This window comes from Glossina fuscipes, unplaced genomic scaffold (assembly GCF_014805625.2).
Source record: "Glossina fuscipes isolate IAEA_lab_2018 unplaced genomic scaffold, Yale_Gfus_2 1, whole genome shotgun sequence".
Lineage (NCBI taxonomy): Eukaryota > Metazoa > Arthropoda > Insecta > Diptera > Glossinidae > Glossina > Glossina fuscipes.
The window spans coordinates 11749841-11771938 of NW_023998415.1; the positions used below are offsets into that span (position 1 = coordinate 11749841).

General features: G+C 31.6%; 1 protein-coding gene and 1 long non-coding RNA gene across 6 annotated transcripts in view; one reads left to right on the top strand and one right to left on the bottom strand.

Annotated features, from left to right (window-relative positions):
* Positions 1-241: 241 nt before the first annotated feature.
* LOC119632174 (ankyrin-1) lies at positions 242-4230 on the bottom strand. The gene is made up of 7 exons (XM_038024967.1): positions 3560-4230; positions 3045-3464; positions 2738-2981; positions 2512-2665; positions 2272-2450; positions 2076-2179; positions 242-1500 (listed from the first exon to the last, which is right to left on the bottom strand). Exons 1-7 carry the CDS (start codon positions 3734-3736, stop codon positions 613-615), a joined length of 2166 nt encoding a protein of 721 aa, XP_037880895.1. The 5' UTR covers positions 3737-4230; the 3' UTR covers positions 242-612.
* Positions 4231-10760: 6530 nt separating this feature from the next.
* LOC119631522 overlaps positions 10761-22098 on the top strand; it is a 31250-nt gene continuing 19912 nt past the window's right edge. The window contains exons 1-2 of one of the 5 annotated variants that reach the window (XR_005246668.1): positions 10761-10872; positions 12060-12541. This is a non-coding gene — a long non-coding RNA (uncharacterized LOC119631522). Of the gene's footprint in view, positions 10873-11791; positions 12542-22098 lie in introns of those variants that run through there. The other 4 variants (XR_005246665.1, XR_005246666.1, XR_005246667.1 and 1 more) reach the window with 4 other exon arrangements.

Sequence of the window (22098 nt, forward strand, 5' to 3'; positions counted from 1 at the left end):
CTCAATTTCATGCTTTATTTAAGCACGTTACTTAGTTATTAGGGATGGTTACTAAGCAAAAAGTTACGTTAATATAGAGGGGTTCGATAAAAGAAAAGCACAAATTTTGTTTAAATATTTACTGTTCGCGTTTTCACTTTTTATTACTATTAATTAATTCTAATAATTTATCGATATAATAATCAAAATGATTTTTGTTAAAAGGAACAATGTGATAACATAATTTGTCATATATATATATATTTTTTTTTTTATTTCGCATTTTGGCAATATTTGCGAAGCCATCGCAGCAGGGGCTGGGTTGGGGAAATTCAAATGAGTTACAATTAAGTAAATTAATTAGTTTCACCGATAGAATAAATATAAGAAAAATTAAAAATGGCACTTGATATAACTTCATGTTTTTTGTTGATACTGAAACGTTACGAAAAAAATATCCCTCTTATTTTATAATTGGTTTTTTAAGAATTCTAAAGTACTTTTATAGTCGTTTTTAAGCTTAAATTGCAAACAAAAACAAAAAAACATATGTATATATATGTATATATATATATCTATATTTGAAAGGAGTGTTTAATGCTTATTACTTTATCTCTTTTGCACGTCTTATGGTTACCGGTCAAAATTTAATACATAGTCCTTTAACGGTCCTGGCAATTTTAATCCATTTATATTTTGAGCCAATTTTCGATTAACTGCCTCATAAATAGCAAGACGTGCTAACTGCTTTAAGTTGCGAGGCTTACGATACAATGATGATATAACTGCTATTAATTGTTCGGTTTTTTTACTCGGTACCTGAGCCATGTAAAAATTATGCAACGATTTTAAGCAATTGTACAAGGCATCGTGTTGCATGGTACTGAAGAACAAATGTATAACATGCGTGAACGTTAATTCGGGATCGTTGAGTATGAAATCCTTTTTGGTTATTAGCACAATATAATAAAAGAGCAGATATCGAGAATTGGTGCGAAACGAGTTACGAAATGTTGATTCGCCCAATGTCTGACGAGCACTGCTACCTCCGCCTCCACCATTGCTACTACTGCTAGTCACCTCGTTTGTTGTATCGTTTTCAGGTGAGCCATTTAAACCTAAGGCATCGCCAAAACGAGCAATTTCATTGGAATATATTGCACCACCAGTGGTCATGCTGCTTAATACTATATTCGTATCTGCTCCGTATTGTACAAGCGTTAAAATTAAATCATAAACACATTGCATATCTTGACAAGAACGCACATTGCGTACCATATCCAAGACTGCTTGTAATATATTCTGATATGTTTGATTACAGTCAAGGCCATGCTGTAGCAGCAAATATAAGATATTTTTAATAAAATCATAATTTGTGCGTTTTGAAGTATCACAGGTCAACAAAAAATTTTCGCTAACAGTGAAAACCAAGACATGCAGTGGCGTGAGATTCTGATGATAGGAACAGTTCGGGTTTGCTCCATGTTGTAACAAAATTCGTATGCAATTAACAAAACAAACCTGTAATAGATAAAGAAAATGTTTATGACGTAACACATTAAAGCCATATTCGCCTCGAGACGAATTTTCAATATCCACCACCACCTCAAGCAGTTGACAGTTAATTGCAAGTACTTCATTAGCCTAAATTTTTAATTTCCAGGTGGCTCGAGTCTATCTATATTCAAATCTAATTTCAATTTTTTAACTGCCATGGATTGCATATTATTGCTAAAAATATACTAGCAGCAGTATCCTCAGTAATTTCACAAAGATGCCACATTTCACAAAGAATATATTTGCTCGTGTTTTTCGCGACTTAACGAACTCAAAATTGATATTAGAGGCTTTTATTCTGATTAGTGTTTCGGAATAACAAATTTAACGCAGAACCACAAGAACCATAATTAGAAACAATATTGTTTTCTCTTATGACTAGTGATTGATCACAATGCCCGAATACGATTGACTCAGGTTATTGCACTGTTTGAGTGTACACATATCGATATAGTTATATATTCGCAATTTTCATATTCATAGCTCTTTTGTTGTCTACATGTTTTGGTAGTAGATATAAGGAGGAGAAAACATGATACCTTCATTGAATGAGTAAAATGGTGTAAAGTGTCTGTGTTAATTAGAGGTATTAGCAGAACCATTATAGGCACTGAACCGTCACGGCCGACAATGTTTGGGTCACCTTCAATTTAGAAAAGAAAATCAAAATTTTGGAATTAAAAAAGAAGAAAAACAAAAAAAAAAAAAGAAGATAATTTGCAATTGGTTTCGTACCATCTTCTTTAATAAGCATGCTAAGCAATTCAAAGCAGACTTCCCAATCTCGTATGTGACGAAAAACGCAAGCCAGAGCACTATTGCCGGCTTGGTTAATGGAATTTTTGGCGCCATTTTGCAATAGAAATCGTACTAAATGGAGAACGTCCCATTTACTCCACTTATCATAACCATACCTAAAGATAAGACAGACAGATAGTGTGTGAATATATTAATTGTGAAATGAATCGCTTTTACCTGGCTTCCTCTAAAGCGTAACGCACTATAAGAGAATGCAACGGGGTATTACCAAGCACATCTGGTTCATTAATAAGCTCTTTACATCCGCGTTCGAGCAATATCCTCAAAATGCTTAAGGTATCTTCCGCAGACTTACGTGCAATAAATATTACTAAATTTTTAATAATTGTAGAACTTAATTGATCTGTTTAGTTTAATTATTAAAAAATTTTTGTAGGTTTACCCATATGCAATAAAGTGAATTGTTGAGTACAGGTACGTACAGTGGTTATGGCTCCGTGTTGTATGAGTAACTCTAGAAATCGTACATCATGTAATACAGCTTGATGTATGGGATAATATTCGTCTTTAATGAGATTGATTTCTTCAGAACGAGTAACAATTAGTTGCTGAACGCAATTCCAAGCGCCCCGTTCACAAGCCGTATGTAATAAATGAAACGCTGGCTTTTTAACGCGAAATGGTATCTATAATATCGAGAAGATTAGTAAATAAATCATGTGGACGACCGTATTGTCTCTTCCAGTTACCCAAGGATCTTCAATCTTTTGCACTAATATGTTTAAAACGTTAATTTGATCACCATCGATGGCGTAACATATAGCATTCTGCAATTTAGAATTATCGTAACGTTCACGAGGCATTGGAAATTCAACGTCTTCAAAATTACTGGCATTGTATTGGAATAGCTCACAATTAGACGAATGGGAACTTGGAAAACACATGCGTGAATCGCATTCTATACGAGCTCCATACTTCAGCAATAACTCTACGCAGGCCTCATAGCCTTTCAGACAGGCTATATGTAACGGAAGAGAGCAAGGACTGCGATTAACATCTGGCCGATGTCGTTGTAGCAACCATTTCGTAAGTTCGATGTGATTAAGGCCGACACTACGTTGTAATATATTGAAGCCGCAGTCATCATGTATAACTAAAATATTTTCATTCTACATATGTAAAGCACGTAGCAACAATAAGAAAATCAATATCAATTAATATGACAATATGTGCAACATAGATAAGCGAAATAAAACCAACTAACCTTTGGAATTTGCATGAGCAAACTTTCTAATGTTTGTATAGAGATTTTTGGATTAGCTCTTAAAATCTCAAATAAAGTTTGAATTTTCTCCTCTGTAGCCTTTGATATATGCCCATCTCGTCGGTGTGACAGCAACGCTGAGCCCGAACGAAATATTTGACTTACCGAGCCACCCATATTCCACAGTCAACGTTTTCGCAATTATCGCATTAAAAGCCACGTTAAGTCAATATACAATTTAAAAAAAAAAAATCTCATTTCCCTTTGCTCATCGACAACTTCAATTTGATATATATTTTCTTTTCTTTTTTTTTTTTAGTAAGAATTAGGTCAAGTCCAAAAAATTGTCTCATGCACAAAATGCAAGTCAATTATAAACATTTTCTCAGGTTTAAACCACACTTGAGTAGAATTTTTCCGATGGCGCACGTGTTTGTTTGTTGCTTGCGTTATTATTGTTGAATTTTTCAATTTTGTTTACTTTTTCCATTTTATAAACGTATCCTATGAAAACGTCTTATTAAAGACCAACTGTTTGTTTATGAATCAATTAAAGAAAAGCCAATTATATTTTTGTAAGCGTATATCGATTAGAACTTTTTTCACCTCAATAAAAATGAAGTTAAATTTATAAAAAAAAAAAAAAAAAAAAACAAATGCTAAACGGGCTTTGTTAATTTTTTTTTTGTGTTTTTTTTTGTGTTTTTTTTTCGCAATTTATGAACTGATTGCACGCATTAGCAACTCGATAAGATGCATTAAAAATAATTTCTATTAAGTGAAAATAAGGTATTTTAAATGTTTTACAATAAGATTTGAGGCGATATTTTGTTTCGTTATAATGTGATTTTCCAAACAACGCACCTTACAATTGGATTTCAACTTATTTGGTTTGCATTGCGAATTGCAACTGTAAACATACCGAAGAGACAGCGAGGAGACAGAGAGAAAGAGAAAGTCAATTAATGCTTTGCATCGTATTATTTCTAATACATTTTTATGAATCACTTTATGGCTTATGAAGCACTCTACGAAATATTACAACGTTGCTCACGACAAAAAAAAAAAAATTGAAATTTTCTTAAAATTCTCCTATTAAATATTTAACGCATGTAGTATTATTGTTTATGCTTTAATTTATTCATTATTATTAAATACCTTCATATACATATATGCATATATATGTATGTGTAGATATTTGTAGGTACGTTTTGTTTTATATTTTATTTTTTTATCTAGTCTTATTCTTTTTACAATTAATCAATTTTTCTGTTTATTCATTTGTTTGTTGTTCACTCGTTTTTTTTTTCAACCGAAACTTTACCAAATTTAACAAACCTGTTTCAGTCGTCCAAACGGAAATATACATAATCGAACGTATATGTGTATACTTTATAAAAAAAAAAATGTTTTTTACTGCAAAAACAAAAATGCACCTTTTTCTATATAATTAAGTGCATTTTCTCTAATATTTATCATTTTTCCATTTGTGATATTTGATTTTCTGATGTTTATATGATTTTAGATACAAGTCGAGAGAGATTTTGGACACAAACCAGGCGAAAGCGGAACGAAATAGAATTGGATTTTGGAATTTCCGCCTGTTGCATTTTAAATGGCAGATGGGTCGATTTAAATAACATATAGTTTTTGGTACATACAACTGCACAAAGACTTCACTATTGTAAAAATAGAAAATAAAATCTGTTGGTGAATCTTAATGAATTCTAATAAATCTTAAATTCTATTAATGCCGACTCATTATCACCAGCAGTACTTAATTTAATTTGATTTCTTTTTATTATTTTGAAGTAGATATTTCACATAATATTATGATTAGTGAATTGCATATATAATTTTGTATAAGAAATTCGATAAATGGTGCAAACGAATGGGGCAGCTACTGCTTTTTTTTTAAATTTTACAAATTTTTTTAACGTTGTTAACGAATTTTATACAAACAAATGGTGTATTCGTTGATAATAAAGCTGCTTTCCACACATATGACCAAATTGTCATTTGGTCGAAGAGGCTAACTCAATGCACGCGAGACTCAAGACAATTGTTGATATTCTTTTCATCAAATATATTCCCGAAGAAGCAACTTATATTATCGAAAATGAATGGAAGAAGAAGAATGGTAAAGAAGATCGCTTTTTCTACTTTTCCTACTGCTTGCCTTCAAACCGCTTTCGGAATAACTATTCTTATCTTGCGAAATTAAAATGCTCTACAGGCTCGTCAGTGGTCACTCTTGCGATAAAGTCTGCATGAAAATAATGGGATCTTCACCAAGTTTTTAACTGCCGTAAATTTGAAAATATATCAGAAGTTTCTTTAACACCATACATAACAGTATACATAATTACCTACGTAATCTTTTCAATAATTAGAATAATGCTTTACTCGAGAAATTAACTTGTGAAAGGTTGGCGTTTGTGTTTGAAATTATATTCAGCGGATTCTTTTAGAAAAGGACAAAGCAATATGCCAGTTAAGGCATTTCATAAGAAAAAACCAAACGAGAACGAAAACAAGCTACCTCGGTTCTAACTTCTTACTCATTCGTTATGTATTGCACTTGTCATATGTTGTTTTGTATAAACCGCCCAAATTCCACAAGTTAACCGCCCAGATTCCACAATAGGGTTACCAAAGCTGTTGCCAACACAACACATTATGTTTTAGGGTTTACATGGCACATGCTTCATTTTAAATGCAAATATATCGCTTTAATCATATTAAATATAAAGTTTACGCCTTTTTTCATTAATTTGGTTGCTTTCAACTTATGTTTTCGATAATTTGTTGTTTTTGTTCTTTTCATCTTGATGAAGCTTTTGTAAAATTTTTTTTTAATTATCCTAGACTTGCAGTGGGGCCAATTTTTTTTAATTAAAACATAAATTTATACATTTTAGTCCGACTACATACAATCATCGAAATATTATAAATTTTTTTTTTAATCTAGACATGTAAGCCATATCTCATCGGCTCAGTCCGTCTGCTTCGCTATTCTCTCATATACATAATAAAAAAAAAAAAATTAAGAAAGCGTTTGCTGTTCCGATGTTCAGCTCATCGTGGAAACATTTTTGTTTACGTTGCGTCCGCAGACACGCAAATCTTCGAAGGAAAGGGTTTTACTACGTTTAGCCAATGTAATCGTGAATGATAATAGCCCATAGTCGATAAGAGGTTAAGAACTGCTGTCCCACGCCGTATTTGAATCAATACGAAATGCACAAGTGTACTCGATATCTGGTTCGAACGAGGGGGATGGCGGCCGTCACGCTTATTTAACATCAGTGTAGCTTTTTTCATGGAGCATCAGAAAAGCTTTCAATTTGATGGAATTTTAGAATTAAATGTTAGGAGTAATGATAGAGCTAGAAATCAATTTGACAGTGCTATTGGCGGAAAGAGCGTCGTTATTAACAACGGCTTTATTATTCTAAGATTTTTCTCCAAGGGAGCGGTCGGTTACATTAGCAACGACTTTCGTAAGAATAGAATATTTAAAGTTCCGCGTGAAGAAAATAAAAGGGATTCTCATCGCAATTCTTAAGATTGGATTTAAACGAATATTAATTCCTTCAAATCATAAAAATCAAGTACTTCCCACTCTTAACAAATAATTCAAGGAAAGTTTATGGGAAGTTTAGTCGTATTGCCCTCGTATTAATCTTGCAAGGCAGAAAGAAAGTCCTGACATCTAAACAGGGATGAGGCGAAACTTTGTACTGTCAAGCATACTAACGTTATATGTTTGCTGTTTGGTTTCAACAATCCTAGCGTTCTTGCGTAAGCACAGTTGATAAGTGAAAAACACCAGTGTTAGCAATCAAGAGTAGATGCGAACAGAATTATTCCACAAATTATGAAAATGTTTTTCATTATTTTAATAACAAAGCGCCCCGTGAAGTCACTAAAAAAATGAGAATGAAAAAGCTATAGCGAATCCAAAGAGGCAAAGACGAAGATTAGTAAAGTTGTCAAGAAAACAACAAAAAACTTAATGTAACGTATTCTTCCATTTTAAAATGTGAAATTTCATCTTGAAATCGCACATGACTGATGTTGCCTAAAATATAGTAAAGCAGAACGTCAGAGTTGGAAAACTTAGTTTTCAGCACGCAGTGTCAAATCGAAAAAAAATTCATCAATGACATCAAAGAAAAAATTAAAAGCTTCCAAAGTACCTATAGTAAGCTGCAATAAATTTTGAGTGAGCTTTCTTTTTATACAAAAAAAATGTTATCCTTTTTGTAGCAGAATGTACACAGGGTCAATCGAAATTTCCAGTCTTTGAGATGAGTGGAATCTTCTTTTCCAATGACAGCACGCTTGATCTTCGAATTGACAATTCTAGTTCTATCATCAAATCCTGCAGCTGACGTGATTGCGGTACGATCACGATTTTCATAGGAAAAAAAATTAATTTTAAATGCATTTGAGTTTAAAAGCAGGACATTGCCAATATTGGGATTCTGTCACAATAAACAAGAGAAAAAAGTTCTTCATCGCAAATGTTAGCTGCTTTGACAACGTAAACAAGTGAAAACCAAGGCGAAGACTTATGCGTGACTTAACGTTTGGCAAATCTAAAATTTTACCTTTTCAGTGTGGAATTGTATGTGAATATGAATTTTTTTTTTGGGCAATGCTTGGGATAATTTATTTTATTTTACATTTGTGAAAATTTTATGCAAAACACCAATAATTTCATATGACTTACGATTCTCTATTGCAATCATTCAAAGAATCTTTCAATGTGAAATTAGAGCTGCTACGGCTATTTCAAGCATACTCCAGAAACATGCAACATTTTTCAATCGTTTAGTTAAACGACACCCGTATCACACACATAAATTACAAAGAAAGCGTAGCTGGATGAAATTTATTTGCAAGCTAAAATAAAGAATAATGCAAAGAACTTCTCGGGCTTCGTTGGTCCAAAAGATTGAATGTGAAAAACTTCATAAAAATTTCTTTAAACCTGAAACGGCTTAAGAGCTCGTTTTTTCCGAATAGAAAAAGTAAGGGAATTGAGTCCTAAGTGGACCGAGCGCTTAACGGGTACTTGATCAGTTATCCTAAAGCAGCATTCACAAGAAATTTCTGCATATTTCAAGGATAACAGTTAAGCTGGTTATTGCATTCTACGGGCTCTCGCAACACAATCAGCTTGAGGCGATTTGCTGACAGGAATATTACCCGTAAATGTCAACGCCATGGGAGTTCGTAGAGCTACACTGACGATGGGAGATGATCGTCAAGTTTTTTTTAAAAGCACTGATATAAAACTTAAAATTTTTTGTTTTTTTTTTAATTTCTCTATATTGTTGTTCAAGTGCCTTTAAAGGATTCGGTTTGACTAGATAGCAGAACATTATGAAATCATTCATTGCGCGTTTTTACTTAAAAATACTAATCGGCAATTGCCGTATGTAGTGATGTATCACTACAAATCTCTCAAAGATGAACTCCAGAGACTGCTATCTATTTACTAATGGTGGGCCGTGACTCGCCATAAAATACCGTACACCACCCTACAGTTATTCATATAACGATTTTTCAAACTAAGGCCTGATATGGCGACACTTTAAACAAGTAGTCGGATTCAAATCATTTGCAATAGCGTTTATGCTTTGGCCAAAATAGCGTTAGTGTACGATACTTTTCATCAAGATACATCTCCGTACTAGAGACTTACGAATGAGCATATTCATGCATGTATTTATGGTGGGTGGGTTAGTTCCTCTAAGCCATTCAATATTTTCTATTAAGGATCAACTAAATTGATCAATGGGTCCGTGTACACAAGTACGAAAAAATCGCGTATAAAAAAAACGTTTTTTACTTTGTCCCATTTCCTTTTGAAAGTGAAGTGAAGCCAAGTTGTCTGAAAATTTCATTTGAAATATGTATGAATGCATCTCGCCTTTGACTCTTGCTTGGATGTTAAAAATTTGATTCAATCTGAATATTCAGTTGCATACGATTTTGTTGTTGTTTTTTTTTTTTTTTGTACTAGCATAACTGTCTCGTCGTAATAATAATAATGTTTCCATCCACCTGTTCACATGTAAGCACATGCCAGAAGTCATTTATGGTATCGACATATTTTCTCTACTGTTTTAACAACAGTTACACACGAGAACGCTTATGTGCAAATCAATGGATGCAAACTTTTGTCTTTTTCTTTTTTTTTTGCCTTAATCACGCTTTCAGGTAATGGCTGATGTCAGACAGAATTCAGAACTTTGGCGGTAATTACTTTAGGGGATTATCGATCGCGAATTATTCCAAAAAAAAAAACAATCTAATAAATATTTAATATTTAATATTTTCGATTTTCATTCTTGCTATAACTGGCGAACTATTGAGAAACATAAATTGAAATAATCGTATTCTTTTGGTGTTGTTCTTCAACACTTCATCAAGATTTGTTTTTCTTGGTCATAAACAGCTAAACGTTCATTCCAATCGCCCGTTTTGGTAGCCAACTATCTTCAGTTTTCTTAAACTTTCTATTATCAATAAGTGCGATCATCATTTGTCTTATGGAAATTCAAAAAAATCATAAAGTTTATACAACCTGGGCATCTATAATATTTTACCTTATAATTTTATTTTATATTTTGCCCTTAATTAAGGTATGGTAAGAAAATATATGTGAATAAACTGTAAATGCATGTAAGAAATTTTTTTTGCTTTAATTTGTAGGTCTAGTTGCAGGCATCTATAACGATGCTGGATATTAGTGACAACTTTCAGTTATTTGCTTTACGTTTTGCGTTGAGGATAACACGAATGAACCTGCAGCCTTGTTGGCGCTTTATTTTTGGTTAATAGATGTAAAAAAAAAAAAATAAAAAAAAAAAATAAATAAAAATAAAAAAAAAACAAATTTAAGAGAACTTTTAACACCAGAAAGCAAATGCAAGCAGCTTTAAAGTTTATATTGAATGAGAGTATTTAATGTATACGTTTATCTTTAGCGCTCCCCTATGCCCCAGTGAAGAGAGAGAGTACAACGTGCTTGCGTATTATATTGTTGTTGTTGTGTTGTTATTATTATTATTATTGTTATTATTATTATTGTTGTTGTTGTTTTGTTGCTTTCAATAATCGCTGCTAGTTTGAACGCATTTACGATTGCTGGTTGTGAGCTGCTCCATGCATTTGTCAGTCAGTCTGTATCGGACTATTGTATCGAACGGTTGTAAATCGTGTAAACAGCAAAGACGCGTTAATATCTCTTTTTCTTCGTTATATACGAGGCGGAGGCGCCAACGTTACTTTTTTGTGTTTGTTTTATTGCTTTCTGCATTTGGTTGCAAAACGAATTATATTTCTAACGTATTTTGCCTTTAGTTTTTTAAGGCCCCGTGCGTTATGTATAGAGTGCACAACGTGCGGTGTTCCAGAGCACTCTAATGACATTCATGCTTCTATCTCGTCATAGGGTTGTTATGCGTGCAGTATAACTGCCAAAATGAGCTGCTCAGCAAAATGCTTTCAATGCACTGAACAGTTTTAAGAATTCGGTTTATTAACATTTACGACTTTTTTGATATATAAATAATAAAATTGTTTCTTAATGGTCACATATACAATATATAAATAAATAATTAATTAAATAAATAATAATCCAAAAATTAACAAAAAACAAAAAAAATCTTTATAAAATTACGAAAGGCATTAAAAAAAAAAAAACATTTCAAAAAGTTTGATATCTGTTTCTTCCCTATACGTCTACTGAGAGTATTTATATCCATATTGCCTTAATTAAAGAATTGTCTGTGAATTTAATTTAAAAAAAAAAAAAAAAAAAAAAAAAAAAATGTATATATATATATACATACATATATATAATAAAAAAAGAAAAATACATAATAAATTTAAAAATATTTTTTAAAAAATAATACACTTTTCGAAAAACAAAAAAATCTTTAATTATTTCATAGCTAACAAGTAATTGTTATTACTATTGCACCGGGTTTTGTATTTAAGCCTAACGTTTCATTATATTGAAGCCTACGAAAAAACATAAGAAAAAGTATTGCACTTGTTGGTCGTTGATCTAACACCTAAAAATCAATCTTAGATTTACTTGTTTGTTTTCATTTTTTTTTTTTTTTTTTTTTTTTTGGGATGATTTTCTTTTCTTTCAAAACTTCCATAATCGAACAACAACAACAACAATAATAATAATAATAATAATAATAATAATAAAAATAATAACAATAATAATAATAATAATAATAGCAACGACAACGATATAAAATACCTTTATAATAAATATCATCATTTGACAAAGAAGTAAATGTGTAAGGGTATGCGCGTGTGTGCGTTTTTGTTTGTGCGCGATCTTATTAAATAAACGTTACGTTATATATATATATGTATATATATATGTATATATATATATATATATATGTATATATATATATATATCCCCAATGTACTTACTTACACTCTCTCTCAAACTCAGTCATCATCAAACACGGATACGTTCAATGATCGATATACAACCCATACCTGCAGCTGTATAGGCATTCAGCAGCACATTATGTTCAGACGTGCTCTCTCATACCAAGGTCAATAAACGTAAGATTGCACGCGATATTAACACAACAACATACCGGGGTCAACGGTAGGAAGGAGTCAACAACGTCCACACGTACATTTGTATGCAGCATTTCAATATAGCAACGATCGACGCCTCTATGAAATGTGAAATTATAATAAAGTGTAAAGGAGAAAAAAACATTAACAACAACAAAAGTATATATATATATATTGCTTTTGCATTTTTGTTGTTGTTCATCATAAGCAAATATTTTCTAATTTAATTTTGAGCGAAAGAGCGCGCGCGGTGCGCTTATCCACCTACCACCACCAACAACAACAACAACAACAACAACAGCGCACGGTAACATGTCTTCATGTAAAGGATTCAATGATCTTCAATAGGTGAGTTTTGTCTAAATATGTTAGTTATCTCTTCACGATCCACGTATCCCGTGATTTAGTCAATTAAAATACCCGTTCGAATGCTTTGAATTTTTCCATTTTTCAATTTTTGCCAAACAAAATTTTGGATAATTTTCCGCTTTGTCACGATCACTTGACATGTCTACGCAGTTGCAAATTTTCTTCGCCTAAAATTGCATGCTTAAAAATAATTATAACGGCAATGTGCGATACTGATAAACTCGTCGTCTGCTCAACTTTTATAATAGAGAATCACTACTAATATCAGTCCTAGTCGTTGGGATAATCACTTTTGGGATAACAATTGCGAATTTTCCTCAATAATTCTCCATATAGTGAAACAAATACTTTAAACCGCTGAGAAGAGAAATTAGCAGAGCGAGAAGAAAAAACTGAAGGTCGATGATATTTAGAAATTAAAAAATTTTTTATTCTAACAGTTTCTCTTGCATCTTTCTACTCATAAGGCTTTAAGTTAAGTTATGTCCATCTTGTTATCTTGGCTTTCTATAAAAAAGCTTATAGAGTACATAAGACTGAAGATTTTTTTCAGAATTTCATTTTATTGTTTAAGCGCCTTAAACGGTGTTTCGAAAAAACTCTTTTTTTTTTTTTTTTCTTTTTTTTTTTTAATAGAAAAGCTTTTTGCATATATTTTGCCTGACTCGACCGCGTATCCTTCAAGTATTTGCATGAATTTTTTTTGATTCGTTTCAATTTGTAGACTAATATATCTTTTGATAAATAATTTTGATTGGATAAATATTTTAAAGTTATGCGCAATATTTTATATTTGAATTTAGTCTTTTGCAATTTTCTACGCTCAACGTTTTCGTCTTTTATACAGATAAACTTATCATGCATATTTCGGAAGGTTAAACGAAAATTTATAAAATTTTTGAGTAGATTGTCTTCATTGTATTAATCTTGTCGCTTGTTGTGACGAGTATATTAAAGCGAAAGGGATGCATCCAGTATTTTACATTTTTACTGCGATTAATTTGCATCAATTTAAAAATATATATATATATATATATTTTTTGTTGTTGAAAAATTTGATTTTATATTTTACAAAAAAAAAATGTTAAATTTGAGCGCTGCTTCTTTACAATTTGCTTACTTTATTTCCCAAATTAATGATTGCTAGTCAATTAACGAATAAATGGTCCGTTTCGTAGACAATGATTAAAATAAATGAGAGCGAAAAACAAATTAAAATAATATCCATCGTTCCAAGTAAATTCTAAGGGAATTTTAATTAAATTTCAAAAAAAAAAAAAATAAAATAAAAATAATAAAACAAAGATAATAAGTTTAAAGCTATAGCAAACGAATTTAATCGATGTAATTGTACACCGAGCAATACAGCCGCATTATGTATGGTATCCACAATGTCTGCTGCAACATTTTAAGCGACTCATTGCTTTACATGACATTTCAAAAAATTATTTGACGAACAAATTATGAGTGCATATTACATATATATTTTTGGATAGGCGGAAAACAAAATTGGCTAGTAAGTAAGCAGTCTTTGATGTTTGTTTAATTCGTTTTATGATCCAATTGTTTCATCATTTCGATATGAGAATTTTATTCTTTTACTGTTTCCTCACGACTCACGGGCAACGGAATTGAATGCATTTAAGGAGAAAGATTAAAAATGTTTTCTTTGCTAAGTCGAATAATAATATTAACAACAAACATCATTGCCGATATAGATCTTCCAGCATTAGCAAATAGAGTTTTTACAAGTTAGAAAATCTAAAATAATCCCGAAACTACTTAACACTAACAATTCAATGATAGTCGGCGACGACGTTGAAAAAAACTTATTATTGCCCCAAAAAAAAAAAAAAAAAAAATCAAAAGATACTTATCCGAATTTAATTCTTGTATGTATGCAAGTCTCATCATGGACTTTAAGCGTCAAGTCCTGTGATAAGTTCAGTTCCAATAAGCCAAAGAGAACGAGAGTTAAGTTGCGCCTTCTCATTGTTTGAAAAATAATGGTTAGCACTTGTTTTTGTTTTATTTTTTTTTTTTTAAACGATTGTAAAAGTGGTGATCTGGCTACGCAAATAGTTGACGCCAGAAGACAACTAACTCCAAGGTAAACGTATCGTGCACGGAAGCGCGTCAAGATCGAAGTTAGAGCTATCCGTTATGCTACGAACCGCGCATGCACGCAAACCTAAGCGTAAACTAAGAACTATACGAAACAAAAAGTGACGAATGCCATCGGTACTTAGGGAGACAAACTTACAATTTTTTGTGGGTAGCGGTTCGTATTGATCACTTGCGAATAAACCTTGCGGCCAAATTTGCCGTTTCGGGAACTTTATTATCATGGGTCGCATAATGGAAAAGTTTGAAAGACAGGTACCATCATCATCATCATCATCATCATCATCATCATCATCATCATCATCATCATCATCATTGCAACACACCAATCGATCCTTAAGGGGTCTACTTCTGGAATTTACAATTGTGGACAACATTTTACGATTAAACATATACAAAGTGAACGCCAACATTTTCCTAATACTCGAAGACTTGGTTTCGTTGCATTCAACTTTATGGACGTCTTAAAAGTACTTGGAGAACATGATAGCAATAAATTATTTGTTTAGTCATCTTGTCGCACTTTTAAAAAAAAAATGACGTGAGATAATTTTTGGTTTCTACTGCCCATCCTACTTTCTTAGTTCTAGTAGATTATTTCTTTGATCTAAATAAATTATAATAATAGTAATAAAGTAATACACATGTGTGTATAACATGTAGAGTTTGGATTCATTAAGTTCGAGTCGGATTTGATTAACTAAGAGCTTCAAGTTGAAAATATGAAACATTTCAGCCCAAACAGTGGCTAACTACTACGCATCGTCAAACAAAACGATATGCGTCAACTCATATGCGTTACTGTGTTATCTAGAATTCGTTATAATGAAGAGGTCGCGGCATAAATGCGAGACATAGACAGTCAATGGTCACTTGACAAAAAAAAAAAAAAAAAAAAATGCTCCTTTTCGAAAGTAGTAAAAATATCTATTTTTAGCTTTCGCGTTAAAACTTAGGTTTTATGAAAATAATCAATGTAATCAATAAAGTGCCACTTGCTGCATTTTACAAATTTTGCATAAACATGAAATTATATTTACACATATTATACAAAAAAAAAAAAAAAAAAAAAAGAGCAAACAAGCAAGCATACAATGACAACAAACAACAGCAATATTGAGAAAAAAAAATTTTAAAAAAAAGCAAAAAACAAAAAACAAAATTAAAACACTTGGTTATAGCGAAACTTATATGAACGTGAACGTCGCTGTTTTTTAATGACCTAGACATTGACTACACTGACAACGACTACATAGTAGTGCACTTGTCATACACATTCAATTTACAAACAAACACAAGTACATTCATTGAATCAAATATTGAAAAAAAAAAATAAAAAAATAAAAATAAATAAAAAAAAATAAATAAATAAGTAAAAGAAAATCATCAAAAGTAAGCTTAAAACGAATTCTTTATACCCGTCTGCTATAAACGAATAATTTGTATATGTGTACCTAGGGATATATGATTACATAAAAATCGATTATAGAATCAGAGCATTATATAGTTAGTCATAATATCTGACTATGAACTCATGCGTTCATCTAAAAAGCAATATAATTATGGGCGGAATTGTCGTTGAGTGTGCTTGATCTGAATTATATTATACCTATTATATAGGTATTGAAATTTTACCAATATTTCTTATTAAATTCTTAAATTTAATAACTCAATAGCTCAACAGCTTTTGTATCGTGCTTGTAGTGGTACTATAAATACATTTTGATGAAACCGTCTTTTTTTTTTGGGTAGCAAGCTTCTTAAGAGTATTATGCATACGTGATAAAGATTCCATTCAAAAGGATGGATTGCTTGATGTCTCTGTCCCAATAGAAGATCGGTGTTGAAGTTTGATTTGTCTGTCAATTTAACCTAATTTGAGAGGCGATCATTACAACGATCAATTGACGAAATTCCTCCTCCATTGTTCTGCGAGATGTAGATCACATAAAATATTGAGCATAGTAGGGTTTTATCTTTTGTTCTTTTTTTTTTTTTTTTTTTTTTGTATATAATTTTTTATTAGGAAAGTTATTACTTTTAGCTCAGATATTCATTCAATTTAATATTTGAACATGTCTAGTAGACTTGATTTATTTATTGGATAAATTCTATATTTTATTATTATTATTATTGTTATTTATTCATAGTCTTTAGTGTCATTATTGCTATGACTTTCCGAATAATGCTACTACTAATACTACTACTATTATTATTACTACTACCGCTAGCACCACTCCTACTTGCTTACTACCATTAATATTTGACTATAATTATTTGTTTCATTTAAAAGTTTCTTTTAAAAGTTTTTTCCAATTTTCCTCTAGCAATAGATAATAATTTTTTTTTTTTTTTTTTTTTTTTTTTGGGATTTTGAAATTACAACTACGACAATATAATGTGTAAATAGTTTTAACTATGCACGCACTTATATGCGCAGGCATGTGTAATGTATCTAAATAAGTATACGGCTGCCTGCATACGTAATGAATATGCGAATATTGTCTTTAGTAAGTATTGAAATATATACTTGCTGCGCTCATTTTTTTCGAACGCAAACTAACAAATATTATTTACTAAAAACAAAAACGCTGAAAAAATTATTTATCTTTACGTGTTTTTACAATGCCATCTAAAAAATACAGTTAACTTGTATTTTATTTCTCAAGGTTTTTATTTTGCAAAACGTATATTCATGCGTACACTGCAAAAAAAAAAAAAAAGAAAAGAAAAGCAATGATAACAATATAATACTACATAAAGAAAATCACTCATATAAAATCATTTTCTTCAAAATCGTAGAGGAAATCATAATCGGTCCCTTATTGGAGTTGAGCACTATTCGAAAATACTCGTGAAAGTTTGCGCATCACATTGCATGCGTAAGCAATTGGGGATGGGGCGGGATTCTTTCTCATATTTCGAATGCAAATAAAAAGTAAGTGAAAAGATTATAGTTGGCCCGGGCCCGCTATAAAACACACAACATCATCCTAGAACTTTTCAAAATAAGGTATAATATGGTGATCCATTCCGAATAATTTTCATTACTTTTTGTCACACCAGTGTACCAAATTTTATCAAAATAACCCAAAAATTGCGGCCTGTTAGCTGAACGCCAAACAAAAAGATGGAGAGGCGGAAAAACGAGTCTTTTATCGATTTTGAAAAAGTGATTTTAAATCTATCGGTATACGAAAATGTCGATCGCACAAACTACTAATATTACCCTGCACTCGTAATTGATGTAGAAATTAGTGTTGAAATTTATATATAAGCAAATCATCGGTCAGTAAGGTGTAAGATGTAAATTTGAGATGATATCAGATAAACGAAGAGAATATTTGTCAAGAATCTATTGCAAATGGGGAAATAAATCGTAATATTATGTATAATATATGGACCATATATCTAAGGCGGGCTGGCATAAGAGTAAATGTTTCCCATTTTCATTCTTTTATATTCCTTATTCTTATCTTAATAATATGCTTTTAGTTAATACTTAGCTACAGATTTTGAAGGAATTTTATTAGAAGCTAAACTAACTATGGATAATATTGCGGTTTGCAATATAAAATAATACCTTTATGTTGCTCTTGGGCAATAGATTTTTTTTATTCTTTTTGAGCTTACCACAAATGCAATAATGTGCTTAGGATATTTGCGTTATTCCTGCGGCTTAATGCGAAGAAATATGCCAATTGAAACTTCCTCGAAAGAAGGGGTCGCAACACTTTAAAAACTGATAACTGTAAGCGAGGGATGGCAAACAGAGCATGTAGAGCCCTATTTGGAATTTGGAAAAACTATTGTAACGACAATCCGGAGAATGCGAACAAGGCCGCGGTAACTAGTAACATCGATAGTAGCGTTAAGTATTAGCGATATCAAGCTCACGCTAGCTATAGTGTATCCATTGAGCCAAACCATCACTGGGTAAAGCAATTCGATTTGATTCGATTGTCACAATGCTCGGTGCCGTGTTGTAAATCTTATGGATAAAAATCACACAAACGGGGCTTGTATTATGACGACTGGTTACGACGATGGACGATGAATGCTGGAGCGTACGCCGTCGGCAAGATAATAAGAGAAAGTAATAGTTACCGATGAATAATGCTATGTATTTTGATTGAATTATTTTGCAATCAAACTGCATTTTGTTGTTTTTTTTTTTTTTTTTAATCAAACTGTCTTTTAAAATCTACACAGACTCAAGAATATTTAAATTCAAAGAAAGATATATGTTTAAATTATAAATTTTGGATACGAACAATGTGCATTTAAGATTTACTATCCAGAGATTATTTAAAGTCTGGAAGGTGTAGCAAATGAAATACTACGATTTGCATTCACGTATATATGTGTGCGTTACGCTAACAAAAAACTTTCAAAATATGTTCAAAGCATAATTTCACGAAATAAATAAATAAATAATACATTGATCAATAACTCTCGGAACTGATAGATATGATCCAAATTATTTTTGGGAAGTCCCCGCTGTCCTATAACGTTTATCACAATTTTTCAAGTTATTTCAATTATGTCGTTACGTGTTGCAAATCTTTCAAAGCACTGGAAACATCCGAATATGATGAGAGAAAACACAACTGAAACTCAATGTTAGCTTGAGAAGTATTATGATAACTTATGTCCGATGAAAATAACAATTACAACGCTGATGTTGAACACAGAAAACTTTGAAAAATATCCTAATAATAAAGTTTCAGGACATTTTAAAAAAAATCAAAATTTAATATGTACTGAGTATTTTATCTCGGAAATTGTTTGAAGAGAAAGAGTTCTTCCCAGATGGTTACTCGCTGTGGAGCCAATGCACCATGTCACAACTAATTAGCTATTGCTTAGTCAAGTAAATAAGAAGTGCAACTATCTCGCCGGCATACCCGCATGCGAATCGCCATAGTTTACGTACGATTAATGCATTATCGAGAGTTATGGAGAGTGATTGCTCGGTGAAGACATAACACTGACTGATTTGACATATATCGTTCAGCTTATCATCTCTCTTTCCACTTCGTGTATCTCTCTTTCCACTTCTTCGTCTTTCTCATCGTCACCGTGTTACATGCATAGGTGACATTCCCTGATGAGTGATTGATCATACATCTGTATAACACATTGCTCAATAAGTTCTTAGGATAACAGGATGAATATTGACATATGATACGATTTTCAAACGAAATGTGTTAACATATATCAAAATTTATATTAGCTTGCAAATACCAACAATAACCTATTTGATGACCAGATGCTCCAGTTAAAAAAAATGTGGATCAAATGATGGGGTTGTTGCACAAATCGAGAAGTATTTCAAAGTTTTGGACATAAATCCTTTTTTTGTTTTCGTTTGCCTGTAACGCTCTTGATGGTATCTATGCTGATGAATACGAATGGAAAAAAAAAAAAAAAGTGTTACTTAGTCCTGGGCTATTATTGTATTCTATCTATCGGTCCTATTATTGTATTGTACTATTGGTAATAATAATTAGTTTTAGAGCTAAACTTTGACGAGAGACCTTAGAGAAGGAAAAAAAAAAAAAAAAAAAAATTCAAACATTAATAGCTAACACCACAGGCTTAATAGGTTCCTAAAAAAAAAAATTCTACGTTTTCCTAAGCTTATCACGACTGCTAGGGACGAATCGTTTTCGCAAAATTCAAAATTGCAAAAGTTATTGAAATTTGTTAAAAACTTTCGTATCGTAAGTAACAAAAAAATGTTCAATGAATTCAATTAATGGAATTAATGTTTAGCAACACTTGTACTTTAAAGATTTATTATATGTTATGAAAAACAAAACTTGGAAATTCATTCTCATTCATCTACACATACGCTTGTATGTATAAATGAGTCTACGTATTTTATAAGATCTAATATTTTATTATAATTATAATTATAGATCGATAATTTATCAAAATCGAGCCACGAACGTGTAAAAAACGTGTAAAATCATTACTAATATATAACATTTTTTTTTTTTTTTGTAATATTTTTTGTTACACACACACTCCCCATCCCCATCCTCATCCCCATTTTTAACGATGGTATAAAAAAAGTCCTTTTAAAAAATTTTTTTTTCTTGGTTATCTTTTATTGCAAACAGTTCAAATGTATTTTACGCAAGTTCTCGCCTCCTACAACCTTAATATTATAACAGGAAATATCAAAAGATCAATGAGCAAGAGAATGCAATATGAAGATAATTTGAATAATCTTTCTTTTGCCAACAAAAAATTCAATTTTACTAAACATCGAAAGATGAGATTTTACTATCGCCGTCAACCTATTTGTAGGACTTGTGAATACAATCGTTAGATTTTAAATCTTGACTTAATTTTGTCTATTCATTCGTGTGCATCGGTCTTTCTTCTCCAGTCGCAAGTTCTCGCAAACTGAGAAAAAAGACGAAAACATAGTTAGTAATAGACTCTTGAAAGTGGGCAAGAACCACTTGCATAGGCGGTCGAGCGCCATGCAAGCGTTCATGAAATATGCTCATCATCATCACTCATTAAGTTGATTGAAATCGGTCCATTAATATACTAATAATTCGCTTTTGCATATATTCTCAAGATTCCTTATAAGATGCGTATGACTTTCACACTTGTCTTGTTTTTCATAAAAAAATTTACTACATTTTTGCCAAAGTGTAGAAAATGTATTTGAAAAAGCGATAAAATATACTCTCGAGCAATCCAATGTGACGGACAACTTTGTTCTCTAGCTAAAGGTAACTAACAAATAAATTACAAAAAAAAACACAAAAAAAAAAACGGCAAATATATGCGTGTGTGTGTGTGTGTGTGTGTGTGAACGCGAATAATAAACATTACGCGCCAATACTATTCACACATAGTGCTCAAATATGAATAAAGCTAGAGGTAGAGAAACAAAAAGAGAAAAAGGGAGAGAGACAGCGAGAGAGAGAGAGAAAGAGAGAGAGAGAGAGAGAGAGAGAGTATGAAAAAAAAGAGATTAAAAACTAAACGCCTGCCAGCCATTATTGTAAATGTATGCATAGCGTAGCATATAAGCTTTATAAACTTTTCTTCCGACAACACGACAACGGGTGTTTAGCGGCCACAAATAGCTCTAGAGGTTTTTATGTCCATTTGTTTTGCTTTGTTGTTAATTTTTTATTTTTTTTTACTGTATTTGTTTCTTTTTTTTTTTTTTTTTTTTTTTTTTTAATTTTTCTCCCGTGACCCTGGCCTGCTATTGAAGCTAAAATTTACACATACATCCAAACATGCAATAATATTAGATGTAAATATGTGCTTAAGTCAGTTTAGATGTGTGTACGCAATAATCAAGTACATGTATATATCTATGAATATATGTATACATTTACGTATATTTAAACATTATTATGCGAGTATAGGATTTC

Excerpts from the sequence above, each read along its gene's own strand:
- LOC119632174 (XM_038024967.1), bottom strand. The coding sequence starts at position 3,736 with ATGGGTGGCTCGGTAAGTCAAATATTTCGTTCGGGCTCAGCGTTGCTG. Across the intron at positions 2,666-2,737 it reads ATTCACTTTATTGCATATGG|TAATATTTATTGCACGTAAG; the intron begins GTAAACCTACAA and ends TTAAAAATTTAG. Across the intron at positions 2,451-2,511 it reads TACGCTTTAGAGGAAGCCAG|GTATGGTTATGATAAGTGGA; the intron begins GTAAAAGCGATT and ends TCTTATCTTTAG.